Source organism: Xenia sp. Carnegie-2017, unplaced genomic scaffold, assembly GCF_021976095.1.
Source record: "Xenia sp. Carnegie-2017 unplaced genomic scaffold, XeniaSp_v1 HiC_scaffold_19, whole genome shotgun sequence".
NCBI classification, from domain to species: Eukaryota; Metazoa; Cnidaria; class Anthozoa; order Malacalcyonacea; family Xeniidae; genus Xenia; species Xenia sp. Carnegie-2017.
In genome coordinates this window covers 57,758-77,341 of record NW_025813481.1, presented here as the reverse complement: position 1 = coordinate 77,341, position 19,584 = coordinate 57,758, and the positions used below count along the sequence as shown (strand labels likewise).

General features: G+C 33.9%; 4 protein-coding genes and 2 long non-coding RNA genes across 6 annotated transcripts; 4 read left to right on the top strand and 2 right to left on the bottom strand.

The window, feature by feature from the left end:
• The first annotated feature begins 8,697 nt into the window (after positions 1 to 8,697).
• LOC124438629 lies at positions 8,698 to 11,413 on the top strand. Its single transcript, XM_046988805.1, has 9 exons — positions 8,698 to 8,940; positions 9,109 to 9,168; positions 9,309 to 9,383; positions 9,480 to 9,539; positions 10,324 to 10,446; positions 10,513 to 10,654; positions 10,724 to 10,828; positions 11,189 to 11,253; positions 11,318 to 11,413. Exons 1-9 carry the CDS (start codon positions 8,914 to 8,916, stop codon positions 11,411 to 11,413), a joined length of 753 nt encoding a protein of 250 aa, XP_046844761.1. The 5' UTR covers positions 8,698 to 8,913.
• Positions 11,414 to 11,577: 164 nt separating this feature from the next.
• Positions 11,578 to 12,017, top strand: LOC124438836. The gene is made up of 3 exons (XR_006946175.1): positions 11,578 to 11,609; positions 11,714 to 11,902; positions 11,974 to 12,017. It is a non-coding gene; the product is annotated as an uncharacterized LOC124438836 (long non-coding RNA).
• On the top strand, positions 12,017 to 12,984 carry LOC124438835. Its single transcript, XR_006946174.1, has 3 exons — positions 12,017 to 12,109; positions 12,211 to 12,330; positions 12,857 to 12,984. It is a non-coding gene; the product is annotated as an uncharacterized LOC124438835 (long non-coding RNA).
• A 326-nt stretch (positions 12,985 to 13,310) lies between these two features.
• LOC124438628 lies at positions 13,311 to 14,663 on the top strand. Its single transcript, XM_046988804.1, has 5 exons — positions 13,311 to 13,630; positions 13,744 to 13,838; positions 13,943 to 14,026; positions 14,131 to 14,253; positions 14,324 to 14,663. The coding sequence occupies exons 1-5, from the start codon at positions 13,311 to 13,313 to the stop codon at positions 14,572 to 14,574; spliced, it is 873 nt and encodes a 290-aa protein (XP_046844760.1). The 3' UTR covers positions 14,575 to 14,663.
• Positions 14,576 to 15,970, bottom strand: LOC124438834 (ubiquitin-like-specific protease ESD4). The gene is made up of 6 exons (XM_046989049.1): positions 15,944 to 15,970; positions 15,764 to 15,871; positions 15,587 to 15,688; positions 15,416 to 15,491; positions 15,249 to 15,320; positions 14,576 to 15,145 (listed from the first exon to the last, which is right to left on the bottom strand). Exons 1-6 carry the CDS (start codon positions 15,955 to 15,957, stop codon positions 15,065 to 15,067), a joined length of 453 nt encoding a protein of 150 aa, XP_046845005.1. The 5' UTR covers positions 15,958 to 15,970; the 3' UTR covers positions 14,576 to 15,064.
• A 451-nt stretch (positions 15,971 to 16,421) lies between these two features.
• On the bottom strand, positions 16,422 to 18,925 carry LOC124438627. Its single transcript, XM_046988803.1, has 14 exons — positions 18,907 to 18,925; positions 18,759 to 18,830; positions 18,571 to 18,652; positions 18,355 to 18,450; positions 18,114 to 18,263; positions 17,904 to 18,032; positions 17,724 to 17,836; positions 17,593 to 17,652; positions 17,371 to 17,517; positions 17,247 to 17,300; positions 17,062 to 17,180; positions 16,827 to 16,977; positions 16,690 to 16,762; positions 16,422 to 16,594 (listed from the first exon to the last, which is right to left on the bottom strand). The coding sequence occupies exons 3-14, from the start codon at positions 18,641 to 18,643 to the stop codon at positions 16,422 to 16,424; spliced, it is 1,338 nt and encodes a 445-aa protein (XP_046844759.1). The 5' UTR covers positions 18,644 to 18,652; positions 18,759 to 18,830; positions 18,907 to 18,925.
• Between the last annotated feature and the right edge of the window lie 659 nt (positions 18,926 to 19,584).

Here is a 19,584-nt window from a genome sequence, read left to right as displayed (position 1 = left end):
TTAATGAAATTTGCGGGCTCAGAATACTATTTTGCACGTGTCTTCTGTGGTATGTTTTACTACTGGAAAATGGTATGCATAACCCAGGGGCGGATCTAAAGTATGTCAAATCCGTCGCGCGACTGATGTTTGAAACTCAAAAATTACCTATTCATATTAGTTAAAAATTCATTAATCATTCTTACTTTATTATCGCATTTACTTCGTGATAAAAATCCAGCTTTATTTATTATTGAAAACTAATGACTAATCCAATGAATATCTCGTTGGTAACCAGATCAGTTGAATTTTAATTGACCTGGAATAACCGACTACATTACATGGATAAGGACCTTTACGATGTTCCAAGAAGGATTGCCATAATAACAACTCTGCATCTAAACCTAACTGATTGGGTAAATCAGCAACATAAAATTTTGAAACAATCTTAAATTTATGTCTCCAGTCAATCCCATTTTTTATAAGAGAAAACATTTTTGTTGGAACAATACTTAGTCCTTGATAAACATTTACACTTTCCGTGTCAAATCGCGCATCCAAAGACGAGAGAAGATGGTCAATTAAAGGAATCGTATAGATTCGTTTGTAATACTCCGAGATAGAACGATAAGGAGCGTTAGGCCTTGTAGTTTGCCTTCCAATTGTCCTACGTTTACATTCTTCTATGAATGTAATGTCGCAATGTCGTACCATTGATCATGATATGAATCAATAGAATTCCTCACATGTGCAACACTGCTTTTCAAAGAAGAGATCAACTCAATCCCGTCCATAACATCAATACTCTTTCCTTGCAAAAGCTGAGTAACAGGAAGCGTTAGATCAAAAACATTTCTGGTAATAACCAAGAGGGCGATAAAATGAAACTCAGAAAGACCTTCAAGCAAAGAGGATGCATCAGCAGCGAGAGAGGGACTGCCACCTACCTTTTGCCATGTTATCCAGTGTGTCAAAAATTTGAACAAACAATTCTTCGAAAGTGTCTAAACCTTTAACTCGTTCTACCCACCTGGTTCTACAAACATCTGGCAATCTAGTCTTTTTTGAGTCCGTTTCTAAACTATTGCGTACAGTCTCCTCAAACGGTATATTGCGTGTTTGAGAAATATTGATAAAATTTGTCACATCTTTTATTTTGTTAAGTACTTTCTTAACCTCAATATCTGACAAAGAATCACAAACTGACAAATTAAGCCTATGACAATAACAGTGGGTATATAATGCTTTCGAGTTGAGCTTCAAAATTTGGGCAGCCAAACCTTTAACACAACCTGCAACAGCACCCGCACCATCATAACCTTGTCGGCGATAGTCTTCAATTGGCAAGCCAAGGTCTTTAAGTTTATCTAGAATTAATTTAGCAAGGTTCTCTCCACTCAATTCCCACTTACATTGAAGAAAGGCAATGAACTCCTCTCTTATGTCCATATTCTTATCAATAAAACGTAAAATTAGAGCCATTTGCTCTCTATGGGAAGAATCTGCAGCCTCATCAGCTATAATAGAAAAGAACCTATTAACCTTAATGTCGTTGACAATCTGTTCAGTAATAACCTCTCCAAAGCACTTGATCATTTTATTCTGGCTGGTCTTAGAGATGTAACTTCTATTTTTCCCACAAGATGTTAAGTGATCCCTTAAAACACCATCCCCTGAACGAACTTTAAAATTTAGTGTCTCCACAAAATTTCCAACACCCCCGGTAGAATACTGACCAACCTCTGGATGATATTTAGCATCATCACGGTGGCCACGCAAACCTAAACGACCACAAAAAAGAATGCAATCAGCAATAGAAGACAGCTTACATTTGTTCAGCTCTATTGGTTGCGCAGACCCTGACATTTTAGCATGTAAGGTAAATAAAATTGGATTTGTTTGGGCATGCAGCCCCACTTCTCCTTCATCATGGCGTTTAAAAGTAAATGCAGCATCATTCCAGCGTGAAACCGGTTTAGAAAACAAATTTGTAATCTTAGAAGCTTTACCAGGGAAGCGATGACCAAAAAGCACGCATGACAAACAAAATGCACCATCTTTTGATGGGGAGTAGCATAGCCAGTCATATCTAAAGCTCCTACCACCAGTCTTAGGAAAGGAAAAATTCTCATCAGGCCTGAAAATATTTTTAATCAACTGAAGAACACCAGAAGTATCCAAGCCTTTAACTTTATCCTGGTAAGTTGCAACATCAAAATTATGCACAGAATGATACTTCTTTTCTGGACAAGATTGACTAGCGGAGGACTTAATTGGTTGTTTCAACGAGATATAAGAAGGAACTTGTTTGGCAGAAGAAAAAGTTTCATTGGGCTTTTTTTCAAATAACTTGGATGGCTGTTTTTCTGATGCAGTAAAAAAGTTAGAAATAATTGGAATATTACCAGAAGAAAATTTTGCCACCTTCTTAGAAAATAAGGAAGGCACCTTACGTTTTTTTGCTGACGTTGTGGCTTGTGTAATGTCAGCAGACTTTCGCTTGTGTGCACTTGCATGAAAAAGAAGAGGGACAAAATGGTTAGGCTGAAATGATTCTCCAGTTCTTATGTCACCTTCATGGCAGAATAGAATATGAACTTCTTTTTCAACCCTAGTAGTATGCAAGCGGGGTTGAATAACACAATTAAATAAAAGTTTGAGCCTGTGTTGTCCACAATCCGGATAATATGTAACAATACATCTTTTCAAAACAGAAGACAGACCCAAAATACAAAGAAATGATGACCATTTACCATCATTGCAATTAAAAACAGCCTCTTTCTTCACTAAATTTTCCTTACTAGCACCGGTATCTAAGGACTCAACAGAGACAGATAAAGGTAAAAGATTTTTTATACTTCCCTTAAAAAAATCAGGATGCTCTTCAATGGCAGACAAAAAGCAGGGATGCTCACAGTAAAAATGAGCATTCAGGAAAAGCTCAAGTGAGGTTAAGATTCTTAAAGTTGGAACCAATCTATCATCACCAAGCAGAGTCAAAGACACGGAACTGTACAAGCAATTCCCTGAAGCTTCTGAAAATACATGAAGCTCATGATGAAAGAATTTTTGGGTTTGGTTCCAAAATGTTCTATATATGACATTATTTGATAAATGTATTATATAATCATGTTATAATCTTATTTAGTTTTATTGAGTAATAAAATAGCTAACTGACAATAAAATCTCGAGTAAATATGATATTTACTTTATGTTTTTATATTGACAAAATCTACATTCTCTATATGAAATGTGTAATAGTGCTGACAACTATAAGCAGGGAATGAATATAAGTAAATCAAATAGGATAGTTAATAGTAGAATTATAAAGAATCAAGGAATAATCAACAAGCAGGTTGAACTGAAAATTTGAAAAGTTTATCTCACTGTACATTCATAAAGTTTTTAAAATACGAGTCTAAAACCACAAAAATCAGCAAGTTGAAAGGTTGATGAGATTTACACAACACAAGTGACCTGTAATATACAACCAGACGTTTTGCTGGCAACTTATAGCAAGCAGACTTTGTATAGTGCTTTCGTTTTGGAAACACAGCACAATTTAGCAAAATGCTTAACTTCCTTGAGATTTATCTGCCTGCCAGCAAACCGTGCGAACGTAAACAAGGCAAGTCATCAATACCGTTTGTATGCATATTTACATTCTTACATATTGTTAGTGAAATATGAGAAAAATTGTACAAAATATATAGTTTACCTCAAAGCTATGCACGATTTTTCCTTTTGATTTCGAACAGCCAAAGGAATATAAGTTTCCGCGCAATAATTTCTGCTAATGCTGTTTGACGAGCTACTTATGGCACCCAATAGTTGCTCAAGCGATATCTCATCTTGCTCATTTAGTTACCTGGCAAGATCAACATAAAAACCTGCCAAAATTTTACAATCATCTGCCGCAAAGGCAGCTTGAACAACACCGTAATCCATATCAGATACAACTGAAACTTTTTTAAACAAAGCGTGATTGCAATTTTGCGATGTAGCGAAAGATAAGACCTTCAAAATAAATGACCCCCCGCTGTGAATCAGTCAAAGTATCAAATAGCCTAAAATAACAAAGTAAAAATACTAGTCGATAATAAAAAATATGATTGTTAGAGCCCTTGAATGTCGTCAATCCATCAGGGGCCGGTTGTATAAAAACGTAGTTAACTTTAACTACAGTTAACGCTAACTACCGTAGTTAACTCCTTAATTGTAGTAACTTAACTGCTCGACTTAACTGCGTTGCACAAAACGTAGTTAGTGGGATAGTTAAGTAACTGCGTAGTTAACTTGCGTGGAAATTGCGTGGAGTGTTGTTTACGTTAAAAGACATAAAGTTTAATCAATTTATGCTTTGTAATGGCGGGCAAGTTAACTAGAAAATGACTTCAAAATCAAGAAAAATCTCTTGGCTTATCTAAAAATCTTAAATTATGGCAAACTATTGTCGTTTTTACGGATGTTGATGATGCGAAAAGAAAATTTAACAAACGATTCACGGTGACATGGTAACCGGATTAAATTGCAGCATATATTTTATACTTTTCTCAAGAAAATCGACCCGTATCTTCTGTGTAATACAGTACGATGTTGACGAATGATATGAGTCTCGGCAAGGACTGCTTTATTTCATGTACCAATTATATATAATGGACTTTGGCAAACGAAACAATGAACTCTTCTCAAATTGATTCATATTGTGTTCTATGTGCAAGGATATAAATATTAAAATGGCTTTGCTTTTACAGAATTTAAAACTAAGAGATTGAGGGTAACAAAGGAAAAGGTCGTTTCGTTTCTCTTTATAACAGCTGAGTAAAATGCTTGAAAGAAATGTGTTCGTACAGACATAAGTCACACATATTTGTAAGAGATGACAGTGATGGACTTTTTTTATTATTAGAAAACATTTCTTTGAGTCAATATAGTTAGTAGCCATGTAATCCAGCAACTGTCTTTTCTCTGCTTGTGACATGTTATGTTCACAGCTATACACAAAATACTGATTTGTTCTTATTTTTTTCCTACTTTTTAAATCATCAAACAATAGCTAGAGCTTTCTGCCTCTTAGAAAAATATTGGCAGCCAAGATTGTATGTACATTAAAAATAAACATTTTTACATAGGAAATATATGTAGTATGCATCTTGGTAAGTATTTGAATAGCTTTAAACAGCCATTGATACTATCAGTAATAGTGTATAAAAGAGAAAGATATTGTTTTGCTAATCATTGAAAGAAATGTTGTTAACCAAAAAAATTAATCATTGTTTTGTGACGAGACATTTAGTCACAGGTATGACTGTATGAGCAAAAGAAGACAGTCATAGACTTTTTATTGATAGACTTGTTAGCAAACATTTCTTAAAAGTCATCATAGTTACAATGTAATGTCACGACTGTTATGACATATCTTTCCTCTGTCATTAAAATGTAACATAAGCATATAGAATAAATATTGTATTCATTTCGTCTTCATTGTCATTTCTATCCTGTTAAACTCATGCCATTTTGTTTATTATAGATTTTGAGTGTCCCCAGGTACATAGAATATTTCCTCTTAACTTATTTAATTTAAAATCTATTCTCAAAAGTGTTTTTGTCGGAATAGCTTATAAAGTCTATTTGTGCATTGTATTGAACTTAATTCACAGGCGAAGAAATATTATTAGAAAACATTTCTTTGAGTCATCATAGTTAGTAGCCATGTAATCCAGCAACTGTCTTTTCTCTGCTATATTCACCAGGGGCGGATCTAGAGTATGTCAAATCCGTCGCGCGACTGATGTTTGAAACTCAAAAATTACTTATTCATATTAGTTAAAAATTCATTAATTATTCTTACTTTATTATCGCATTTATTTCGTGATAAAAATCCAGCTTTATTTATTATTGAAAACTAATGACTAATCCAATGAATATCTCGTTGGTAACCAGATCAGTTGAATTTTAATTGACCTGGAATAACCGACTGATAAGCGGGGTTGCTTGACTGGTTCGACATATAAAGGAGTCTAAGAACGCCAGAAACGCTATTTTATTGGTCAATGGCCAGATCAGTGGACAGTCTGGAATAATCTCGACCGATAATAGGGGTGGCCGGACCTATAAGGGAGTCCACTTGCTATCGTGTAATTGGTTCGTTTAAATTTTTGTCTTACTGTGATTGGTTTGACCTATTTCGACTGATAGCCAACTGAACTAACATAGTCAAGCTCACTGTCTGAATTGAATGTTTGATCGTTTCATAATAATTTTCTAAAGCATGATAGAAACTAAACTACAATCAGATGGAATTTATGGAAATCTTTTACAAATTCATATGTTGACATGAATGCTGCTTTACCAAACTGGGAATTTTTTCAAGAGGGCGAAAAATTTATGGATGAATTGTAAATGCTTGGCAAAGACGATCTCGTGAGCGACATTTCAGTCATTGATGTTCAAAAGCAAGCCAACATTGTTTTGAGTTTTATCAGCAGAAATTTACATCCAAAATCGTAAGTAAAGGACAACTGAAGTGTATGCATGAATGTAATATATCAAAGTCAATTTATGCGAGTGTGTGATGCGATTTATGTTAATATGGCGTATGGTAAGCAGATGGATGCTTCTAAAATTGTTGTTGCCGAAGGACTTTTAGCTATGATTTCTTTAGTGCTTAGGGCATCTTGACCGTATATGGCAGCGAAATCCTACATTCCTGCAAATATATTTCAATGGCCAAAAAATCTGTAGCCATAAGGCGCCATACTGTTATTACTTTATCATAAACAAATGTTTGGGACTTTTCAGTTTATGATCATTGATCATTCAATCATTAGACAGTTATACTACATATTGTTTAAGATTTGAGAAAACTAACATTGATTACATGAGAAGCTGTTTACTATAACCTGTGATTTTGAGTCTTCTGATCCATGAAGCTTTTTATTTTGACAATTTGACTGGAATGGTATTAAACCTTAGTATTTCAGATACATGAAATGTTGTCCCATGTCACATATTGTCCCCTTTTCTAACTGAACACCTCATGTAGAGATGTAAAGTTGTGTTAATCTACGGCTCATACCAGATTGTTTGCCATAAATTCCAAAGGGCTATTGATGTATGAAAAGCATTTTCTATAAAGTAAAAATGTCTTCCTATGTATGCAGATAAACCTTGAAATTTGGCAAAACAGCAAAGTATTTTTCATGATCACTAGGTAATTTTTCTGATGATCATTATAATTTCTAAACTAAATTATTTCAGATTTACATTTAAACGAGCTTTGATCATATGAAAAGATATTTATCATAACCAGTAAGCATGACACATGAACCAATTTTAACATTCATGTAATTATATAATTAAAGACATGTTGGTTACATTCTGTTTGTATTTGATAATACAATGCTACTAGTGATTGCTATATAGCACACCTTGAAGAAGATAATAGTCAAGTGAAATGCCTAATAAACATTTATGGCATTAAGTTGTCCTTAACTGCAAATTTTCACTCTGATAATTTTTGCTTAATCTTTGGCAGAAAAAAATTTTGAGTTTTTTCTCAAAAGGTGAATTTGCTAATACTGATGTGGAGATGGGTAAAGGGTTACAATAAACTTGCATGGTTTGAAGTCTGAGCTTTTCTATATCTATGAACTGTCACTTGTAGTACCAAATTTCTAACTTAACTAAACTCATTACATAGAGGTTTGAATGGGGGTCTCTAGGGGAGTCTATGCCTGACAACTTGGTAGAAATTTTTAAAGACTATATCTGTTTTTGAATAGCATTATTGTAAAATAAATTTTACGTTCCTAGACATGCTAATGAGCCATATATTAGGCATGATGATGAGCCTAAATATTTGGCAAAACATTCAAGTATTGTTCACTTCATTTTTTTTTTTTTGAAAAAAACGTAAGCAAAATGTGTTGTTTTTACGCAAAAACGATGCGCACAATTACATTTTGTATTGCTCTAAAACGCTGAAAATGGCATTTTCAAGGCTCTTAAATTCAAAATTTCTCAGGGAGAATGCCTCAGACCCCCCCAGGTGGGGAGCGCCTTCGACGTTTTATGACTGATGTTTGAAAAATCCTAGATCCGCCCCTGGCATAACCACACTTACAACCATCTACATTTTACAAACTTTTTTATGTTTTAACACGTATAGAGTGATCATTAATGGAATCTTTATGTTTTATTTGAAATAATATGTTTAAAATAACTCTCACAGTTAACACAAGTTGGCAACTTGGCATATTTTGATATTTACACTTGTAGTAGATTTGCTACTAGATATTTAATTCATATGATAATGCAAATTGATATCTTCCGTTAAATCAAAGTCACATGGAGTAGTAACTTCCTAACAACAAATTGGCTATTGGAGTTTCGAAGGTTAATGAAAAAATGTATCGTTTTGGGAAAAAGTTTAAGCGTTCAAACACGTTTTTCTACACTCGAGGTCATCGACGATCACCTATTGATTCAGTAGGATAAAAATTAATTTGTTTCAAGTAACTCAATTTCAGCTTCAACTTAAGAAATGAAGTTTCATTTCAACTACCACATTATCTGATTTTTGAGATAATACTCTCCATCCATATACTTTCATGATGGAAATTTGCTGTTGGTGGGCTACAAACAATCAAGCTGCTTTTCGTATTACATAATGCTTATGATTGTGAAATTATTAAAGCCATTCATTCACTTGCATTTGTAGGGGAGTTATCTACGGATGATAATTGTGGTGGTATACATTGTTTCAAGTACATATAGATAGCCCTCTTTGGTTTAAATATTTTAACATATTCACTAATGTGCAAGAATTGATAGTTGACTTTGGAATTTGTGAACTATTTTGGAGTTCCTACTTTGCTCTCTGCAAGGTCTCTGTACATATTAGTACAATTATGTTGCTTATAAAATTTTGGCATGTTCAACGAAAGCTTGTACAGAAAGGTAAGAAGGAAATATGTTGCATTTAAGCTTGATTGTTGTAAGCCCACCAGCAGCGCCGAACAGATACATTTTCTTCCTATTGCAAGTTAATTGTTTAGTGGTAGTAAACATATGTGTGAAATATGTTTTAGTTGACAACTTATAATACATTGTTTCATCACAAAATAGATGGCCCCTCATAGCAGTCAATCTAAATCAAACGAAGACTACGAAGTGGAATGTAATGTGGTTAGTCTCTAAGTATCTCAAAATTATGAAGTCTGAAATATCTGTGTGGGATGTGTTGCATTAAAGTTGTGAACCTTAGGTGAAATGAAAAATTAAATATGTTACTTATCATATATGGAGCATTGCAAACTTTCTCTTAGGAAATGCATGATGATCATCCATTGTTAGAAGAATGTGTTGAGTCAAACATCACTCTTGAACAACCGTTGCATCTGGTTAGTTTTTAGTTGAATTATTCAGGTTTCTGTAAAGTAATACAGTAAATTCTTTATGCTTGTCAGAAAGCCAAAGTAATATTATAAACTCTTTAGATTTCCCAGAATATTGATGAAACTATTACCGTTGATGTCGACAAATCTCAACCTGATGAAGTAAGTGCAACTTGCAGATACAAATATAGTGCTCAGAGCAATATGAAATAAAGTAGCACAGATAAGATGAAATCTTAATAGTTTAAAACTTAACTCAGGATTTTATGCTTGATGCAATCTACTATAATGTATTTAATGTGATCCTCACCTATAATATGCAATAATATACTTTCTGCCAAAGTGCAGGGTTACCATCTATGTATATGGTAATCATGAGGAGGACACAATGTTTATGTATAAATATATAAAAGTGACTATAAGTTGACTAAGCTTATTGTGAGTAATGTTTATAGTGAAACACCTTAATCATGTTTTTCATTTCTCAAATTAATAAGCATATCATAAAATATTATATATCAAATAAATCTTTAAATACTTCAGTTAGCATTCATAATCAAACATTATTGACAATCATAACAACTTATTCATGACTCAATAATCACTATGTCAACAAGATAAATATTTCTCCCTTAATGGAAACTTGTTCAAATAATCACCAAGATAATGTAAAACTTTAGGAGAAACAACACACTCATAACATGCATTGGTCTCACAGAAAAGAACCCTACCACAACCTAGGAAGCACATATGCGTGTTAACACTGACCACTCTAACCCTGGCATACAATGTTTTCATATGAAACTTATCATGAATGTAATTTCCGTTCTCTGCCTAGAAGAAAAACTGTAACCACTTGTTGACTGGAGTTATTTTCCCTCTTGAAACAATTTAAACTTGAGTCAAAGAATTTAAGTTCCCAACAAAATGTATTGTTTTTTTCTAGAAAAATATTGCAGCTGTTTTGCATTATACTGGGTTATTGCTTCAATTTTCTGCAGTAACAAATTTGGGGGAACATCAATCATTTGCTATTCTTGACTATAATGTGGAGAAAAGAAAAATTATGGTGAGCTCCTTAGTAGTGAATGTATTTTATAATGTTATATTCATATATATTTTACATTTAATTAAGCACACTTCATATGTGTTTGTTCATCGGTACCCTCATTATCGTGTAAATGGATTTGTCTGGTTGTTTGGCTGTTCATGTGATCGATTGCGACTGGAATTTGTGCAGGCCCTTAGCTCAAATACTAATTTAAGTACAGATAAAGGTATACAAGATTATTAAAAATGACTAATTGTAAATTTAAGCACTAACTTCTGGAATACTCTTTTAATAGTTGTAAGCTATCCAAAATGCTTACATATATTGGCAATGGAAAGATTTTTGGAGACTTATGATGAAAATTTGGGAATAACCTCACAAGAATCAAGTTTTTTCAAGAGTATGTTATTGTTCTCATAATGCAGAATAAAGTAAATGGTTTGAACTCGGGAGTATCGTGACATGTTTGTGGATGTAGGTCGTCCAGGTAGTTGAGTCCTGAGAAGGACTGTTTGTGTTGATGTTCAGATCAAAATTTTTGAAGATGACTACCACTAAGGTTGTAGAAACGTCAGTCAACACCAACAATAACAGTCATTTTCAGGACTCTACTAACCTGGACGATCTACATCCAGAAACATGTAATAATGCAGAATGGTGGTTATTTTGCTATATGAGAACAGTATGCTAATATCATGCCAACCTGTGAAAAAAGTAATTTTGCATAAAATTGATGGTATGTTTGTTTTTAATTTTTAAGTTGTGGAAAAATCAGGAACATCTGACCCAATAGATCATTCATACTGTGGAATGTTTCCTAAAGAGGTTTTTACTTGCAGTCATTGATTAAATTATAATATGTTCTACGATAGCTCCTTTCATGTTACAGGACTTGTTTAAAGCCGTTAGTGGTGGTCCCAACTGGATTGCTGTAAAACCAGTCAATCGCGAATGGGGGTGTGCACATTTACTTATTCTAAAGTAGCACTACCTCAAGCAGAGCTAGATGTTCTAATTGTTCATCTTACCTCTGCATTCATGTTACAACTCTTGGGAAGGCGCTGGAAATCGTACAAGATGATGACGACTCGCAGCTAGCACATTTTAAGTTAGCTTTTGAAACCTCACCTTAAATGAGAAATTACTACGTAGTGAAAAAAAAGTTAAATTATTTGAAATAGGTAAAGTAGTGTAGTAAATGGAAATAATATACATGTGTTTGTGTAATGGGTGGCCAAAAACATGGAATCGTCATTTAATTTTCAATACTCATTTTTTCACACAGGTTGTGATGAGAATGATGCCAATCATTTTGCTAAGCTTCTGGCTATGAACTGGTCAAAGATATTCGTACCTAGTGCTTGTGGTACTTGCTCTTGTGGTGCTGCTTGGGATAAGCGTGATGTATCAGATGACTGGCTGGATGAGGAAGGCTGTCATGTGGCGTATCTTTATGATTTCCACTGTGTGAATGGTTTGTAAACTGAATTATTTATTACTTTCTTTGTATTAGTGTCACGACTACAATCTTCTGTGAATTTTTAGTGTATTATCGACCGTGTTCTACATGCACAAACAAGAAGCGGTACAATGGTATCGAGAACAACGTCTTGTGGTTTGGATCATTTTCCATTTCGCATGCAGTCCTCAAAGATTATATAAGGCATTTTTTGGTTTCAAGGTACGTGTGATAGTCAGTTATCAAGTATGAAGTAAACATTTTTATCTACATGATTAATTATGAATTCATGAAAATATCTTTTCATCTTTTAAATGGTTTAGCCTGCCCATGTATAAATATTACGTGACGTACGTCCAAAGACAAGTTATGTCAGGAAATTTGAATTTTTCTGGCATTATAACTTACACCAAGTTTCGTCTGGCAGTTACTGCAATGATTAGGTAACTTTTTTTTATTTCAACCTGCACCAATTTTTTGGTGAGTTACATGTATTTAAAAGTTTATTTGATCGGATATTCGTTTGTTTAAATTAACTTTTGTTGTAATGCTAAATATAAATGATAAAGTACGTATGCTACCAATATATATATATATCTGTAGCACTTACGTATGTTTAGCATTTGATCATTTCATTGGTGGTGAATTTATGATAAGGGTGGGGAGTGTAGGTGCACAGAGGTGCTCCCACCTGTAGGTAATGGTCAACAAAGGGTACATAGAGAGGTACAAAAAATGAAAACACTATCCTACTTTTAATGTCCAAGAAAGTCTGAACATTTATTTACTATCATTTTACTTTCCTTATGAAGTGGCAACACTGAATAGATCAAATGGCATTCTTATTTATTTTGTTGACAAAACAGGCAGTATTGTATCCGCTTTTAAGAATAACTATGTTAATTGGTTTTTAACCATAGATCTAAAAAATCCTTGCTGGATACAACACTGATTTTTTACGCTATTTAGATTACTTGACATTGACTTTGTTGACGCTTTTCATTGTAACATCTGTGGAAAACATCCGAAAAAAGTTGTTATGGACGGTACGGCACTTGGTATCCAAAAAACCTTCTTGCCTCGTAAGGTAGCTCCCCAGAAGGCCCTACGATGGATGGAAGATAAGTGTTTTTCTGGGTGTGTATTTTTCATTGGCTAGCTGGACATGTGTTTTATTTTGGGGCGGATTTTTCCAACACTAGGTTCGAAACGCGGAACTTCCTCAATCGGAAGAGGCAGAGAGAGTTGTTGAAGAAATTTATAAAGAACCAAATTACAGAAGACGAACTCGTGGAATTAACCTCGGAAGTATGAATGTTGTTAGTTGTTTATTGATGTACAATATGCTAAGAACATGTTGTAGCTATTTTTACAGGCTATTTTACTATTGCTCGTTTATTTAGATTTCATCTCCTGGCCTAAAATGCTAATCGTATCCCTTAGAGAGGAACATTTTGGTGTCACGTTTCCAGAACCTTGCATAAGACTTCTCAAAGCACTTGCGTCAGATAAACCTGTTTGTGCAATTGTACCTCCTGTGAGAGAGGTGAAGGATTTGTTGATCAGAATTGCCAACGGAGCAAATCCAAAGGACAATCCATTGTCTGATTTACAACTTTTGCACGAACAGGTCCCCCTCTTGTTTTGTCTTTGCAATCATTTTGCAGAGCTGCCAAACCCCATACGTGTTTTGTGTGGGGAAATGGTCGCCAAAGCGTCCAGTCCTTTTACTGACCAAAACGGGTGTGAGCGTTTGCCCCACAACCTTCCCCAAGTTCAGTGTGATGGTCAGTTAGGTTTTTTTCCATCTTTGCCTTCTCTTGTTGAACGTGGGCACTATGTTCTTGACACAAAAGAGCTGGTCATTTAGATGATTGTGCCAAAGGCGTTCGTTCAAAGAAGAAGCATGGGTCTTTAATTCCTGGGATATTCCTTATTTTATGTCCGCACGGTATGGCAAAGAAGCATTAATGTTCTTGATCATAGAATGACAGGAAAATTCATCCCGTAAACTCTCCTCATTGAAAAATTATGAGATTTTTTATTGTTTTTTAGGTATTTGTTACGGCTTTCAAGTGATGCCCGATCATGAATCACCCAATGTTCCTTTTACCATTTTAAGAACTCGATTTTCTGAAGGTAATTTGAAGTTTTTGAGGTATTTCTCATTCTTTTATGAGAATTGTGAAATTGTTAGCGTTTCGTTACTCCCAATTGTAAACAAATAAACTTATAATGTTTAGCTCCTGAACTAGTGATCTATGACAACGCGTGCAAACTACACGAGTACTGCCTTAACCGCGATCCTGCTTTTTTTAAAAAATCCAAATTCATCGTCGACAAGTTTCATTGGAGAAACCATTCTGGTATAAAACTCGTATTTTATTATGCTAAGTGTGTCGAAATTGAAACGACTCATATCTTTGACTCTTATAGGTTGCTCTGAGGGATACGATATTAATAGATATCCCATTTTAAAAACGCACAACAGCCAAGCTGCAGAGCAGTGTAACTCTGTAATGAAGCCACTTGCGTCAATGGTTTCATACATGGAATATGACAACTTTTTGCTATTTTCGAAATTGTATATTTGGTACAGAAACATGTTGCGCATAATAAAATGCAATCCTGGACGGGATGTTCCAGAGAGGGAAACGTTTCTTGCAATCAGCAATATTATCAGATAAGTAGTATTTGAAAACCAGTATTATTTAATTGGGAACCATGTTGAAACGAAATGCTAACACTTTGGAACAAACAAAAAAAGTCTAAGTAACAGTTGAAATATTTTTCTAAATTCATCATTTTAAAGAAAATACGTCATATTTATGACATGTCTGCGTAACGTATAGCTGTAACATTTTGTCCTCAAACAGCTTCATATTTTTCGCATTTATAGCATAATGAAAAATTTTGGATATGAAAATGAATGAAATCAATTTTTAAAATGTTGAAATCATAACTCGCACGATATTATAGCTTTTCAACGTCAATGGATAATGCTGGTACTCATTAGTTATTAAGTATATATATTTACTCCACGATTATTCTATGTAGTAGTAATGTTGCACCTCATGACACAATCAGAGTTTATATGAAGAAGTAATTGAACAAATGTGCCGAGCATTGACCATTTATATAACGCCTGTTTTTCATTGTGTGTAAACAGGTCGACTGTTACAGGGACTGAAGAAGCTCTTTTAGCTGCGTACGTCTTCCCTCACTGTTTATATTTTCTATCGATGAGTTGATGCATCCCTAAAATATGATAAAATTATCTGTTATATGTCACATACTGGAATATGTTGCTTTTAAATTATTTGCGTATTTTGCGACAGCAAATGTCTACATAACAAAATACCTCCTTTATTATTACTCTTGCAAACTCTAACAAATATACGCCGCAATCGTGACCATTTTTTTGCCTTGCAACCTGAATGGTGATTAAATAACAACGTTTGTGACATATCCATACATTGACTTTATAGATCAATGTGTTTATGCTTGTCAAACAATTACTCGACTTACATCCGCATAAATAGGCTCTGAAATGCTTCCCATGTGGTCTGGCCATTGTTGCTCTTCTTTTATGTGTTGGAGATACCTTAACGTTAAAAAAGCTGTTTATGAAGTTAGAAAACATGTCGGTACATATCAAAAGAGGCAACCTGTTAGCTCAGTATGTATAGAAATAACAACCTTCTTATGTTTGAAGCAACAGTTTTATTCTTCCAACCCATGCTGCACAACACGTATAAACGACTTGTGAAAACTTCAAAGACCACTAGCCACCAATGTGTCCTTTAAAATATATCATGTCTCAAGTATCTCATAGAATTGAACTATAGAAACTGATTTTCTTTGTAAAATTCTTACATGTCGCAGACTGGTATAAAAATCATTTTATATTGATACATGTTTTTAGGTGTGTATCTCCTCACTCCATGTAAGTTGCATCCCGAAAGATCTAATGGTCGCTTTGATCTGAAAAATTGCAAATATTATAACATGTAATTATCTCTAGAATCTAGGGTGAAATCTTAACCGGACACTTACACGTGTCCTTTCATGAGTAGTTTCTGTTGGAAAAACTAGAAAAGGCATAATATTGTTCCCCATCGTCTTTTCTTTCTGCCGTTTTGCAGTAATACCTATTGCATTCATGTAATTTAAGTTAGCTTGTAAAGTTTTTATTGCTTCCTTCTATATGTTAGATTTGAATCATTTCACATTACCTTAAAAAGTCAATTATGGTATCACACAACCACTTGCTTCCATTTAATGTTTCGACATCACTCTTGTATATTACAATACCATCAAAACAGTTCACTCTAAAAAGGCATTGATGCTACCTTTGTCGTTTTCCTTTTTGTCAAATATTTTCAATATATGAATGTCACCTTTAACTCTCTTCACTGCATTCTTTCCTGTCAAAGATATAGTTTTCTATTATCGTCAGGAATTTTTTTCACATATTCAATAGAAACATTTACATGAGACATTCATGTGTTTGCTCCATAAATACATAACTATTTTAAAAAGTTTTGCCAACTGTCAAACTAAAGTAGCCTATTCCTCCGTTGTCCGTAACTTGGCATAAACACGGAAAATAGATATGAAATAGTTCAAACTGGGGACTCCATATTTCCAATGACGCACGAAGTGCTCCAGCAATGCATTGAACATGCGTGTTAGTAAGGGTAACCTCTAAAAAAGGGAATAATTTGCTTGTCATGTAGGTTTTCTAAATTTGTTTAATATTAAGGAATTTTCTTCGTGATTTGAATTTTGAGAATGTTCACCTTCAGTGTTGAAATCTTGTATTTCTTTTATAATTTCTTCATTTGAAATTGCTTTACTTGTTTGTCGTGAGCGCTAGAAAAAGATGTGTTTCTTTTATAAATAAAAAAACTTAGAGATTTACAGAGCAAAATATTACTTCGGATGCCAAATGACATTGATGTGCAACTCCGTATAGAAATGAATCGAGTTGAAGTCTATTGGGATCAATGCTTAAAGCGTTGAAAATGTCTCCAGGACAACTTGTGTCGTAATCATGTGGAACGCCCATGAGGTCTTTTTCGTGTGACCTACTCAAATATTATTAAGGAATCAACAAATTGTCATTTAGATTAGAACCGTTCAATCAGTCAATAAACATTAGCATTTCATACTTTAAATTTTTCGTAATAGGATGTTGATGTGTATCAGCTAAGTCCAACAATTCGTAGGCTGTTTCAACATATTTTAGGGGGTCTTTTAACATTGCGCGAACAATACAAGCTATTTCTCTCTAAAATGGATTGTGGTATCGTTTTGAAATTTAAAAATAAATGTGAGTTTCTAAAAGTTTTCTTACTTTTTCGTACATGTCTCTCATCTGTTGTAAATTCACTAATTGTGTATCCTCTTCCTGATGGGTATAGAAAAAAACGTTCATTTTTGGTACGCTGTTTTTTGTAATTTCCTGGACGTTCATTTACCCTTTCATCCTCTTTTATGTTATTTAATGCAGCTTCGTTATCAACAAATTTGTTTTCGAAATCTTCTCTTTTCTCGCTCTCATCACTTCTTTTATCTTCTTCGCTTGTATACGTATCTTTTCCAACATTCGCATCTCGATTAGTTTTCTTGGGAATAAAAGCAAATAGCAGTTCGTGTTTAAATGTTCTTATATTATTTCTTAAAAGATGGTTAGTGTGTACCTCTTGTCTTCCTTGACCAAATGATTGTGTTGTCTCTTCATTTTTTTCATTTCCAGTAAACTAATTAAACAAAAGTTAAGAGAAGCAGTGAGTTGTCTTCTATATACTAAATCTACAACAATAATACTCACTTCATGAACGTATTCTCCATACGATAGAGCGATCTCTATCAGTTCTTTCTTATTTAAAATTTTTCTCGAGCGTTCTGTTTTATCATCAAATTCTTCTTCATCGTAATCATCCTCTGAGAATGGTGTACAATATGTAAATAAAAACAATGAAAATATTGAAGATTGATTCACTTGATTTACCTGAAGGTTGATTAATCCTGGCAGATGGCGAAACAAATGGGATGTGAGGAGGCCAAAACAACGGTTTCTCTGCTTTAAGCCAAAAGTCTCTCACTCTAGCCACTTTCCACTTCCGTTTTCCTTTCTTGTCTAAAACCAATCTTGAATTCACGAGGTCTGCCGTTGTATATCAGAAATTAGTTACTCACAAATATACAAAAATAGTTTTACCGATGTCAGCTGTTCTTGGGAGAACCATATTTAAAACCAGTTTCCGTAGCTCTTTGCACGACCAAGTCCCTTGTTTTATTTCTTCCAAAGCATCAGGATCAACAAGATCAGAGCGTATCTCCTGCACTTGATAAACGTCTTCACAGCTTTCTAATATAAAATGATACAGACTTTATTGCAGCATTGTGACACCTTTATTTGTTTTTATACAATTTAGAAACAACAAAATAAAAGTTAGTACTTGGGGAGTCAGTTGTAATCAAAGAATTGTCTTCAACATATTTGCACATGGCATCTCGGGAAATATTCAAGATTTCTCGACGAAGGCCGGGCGTTCCTGTTTAAATGAATTGATTACATTACTTCTATACCGACAATCGTATTTTAAACACAAAAATAATCCAATTCAATTCTTAACTTCTACACAAGTCTAAAATCTTTTTGATAGAAGAATTACCAGCAGCTTTAACCGTTCCATGTCCATCAAGATATAGCAAAACCATCGGATTGAGGCTCTTCTCCGATGACATTAGATCAATCTAAAAATATTTATAGAGCATGTGATTTATAGCTGTTACATTTCAAATTTAGTCAATATTTTCTGCATTAATCAAAGAGGGTACAAAAAGTTTATCATTCTTTTACCCTGTCTGCAATACGTTTTTTCTTTCTGTACACATTGTGCGCTTCACTTTGAGAAATCGATAGCTCTTTTTTCTTCAAAAATAAACTTGACGTTCAGATAGAACTCTGGTTGAGAATTCATTTACTGTCAACGTACACATAATCTTACCGGTCTCTTGCTTTTTAGAATAAACTTTTCCCTCGTGAATTTACTTTACTTTTTATATTGGAAGACATCTCAACAATAATTTGAAGCAGTTTTCAGTAAATAAGCGACCTAATCAAATTCTAACAAACCTTGCAGAAATATTAAAGCAAATGTTTTCGGTGCAAAGTAATTTAAAACGGATCGAGATGCAGCTATTTATTTATCCTGTGCGTCAAAGAATTTAAGTGTGATCTGTCATATTAGTGTTTTTATAAAAGGAAATGACAAACTTCCGTGACACTATTGTGTAAACCAGATGAGAAAATTAGTAAAATTTCAGAGAATATAAAACATACCGGAAAATGGTATGTATAACCATGATGAAATGATGGATAAAAAACAAGTAAATTTTTACGAGGACTTAAAATTTCGTGTTTGTGTGTCACTATGGTGTAAACCAGATGAGAAAATTAGTAAAATTTCAGATATTATAAAACATACCGGAAAATGGTATGTATAACCATGATGAAATGATGGATAAAAACAAGTAAATTTTACGAGGACTTAAAATTTCGTGTTTGTGTGTCACTATGGTGTAAACCAGATGAGAAAATTAGTAAAATTTCAGAGATTATAAAACATACCGGAAAATGGTATGTATAACCATGATGAAATGATGGATAAAAACAAGTAAATTTT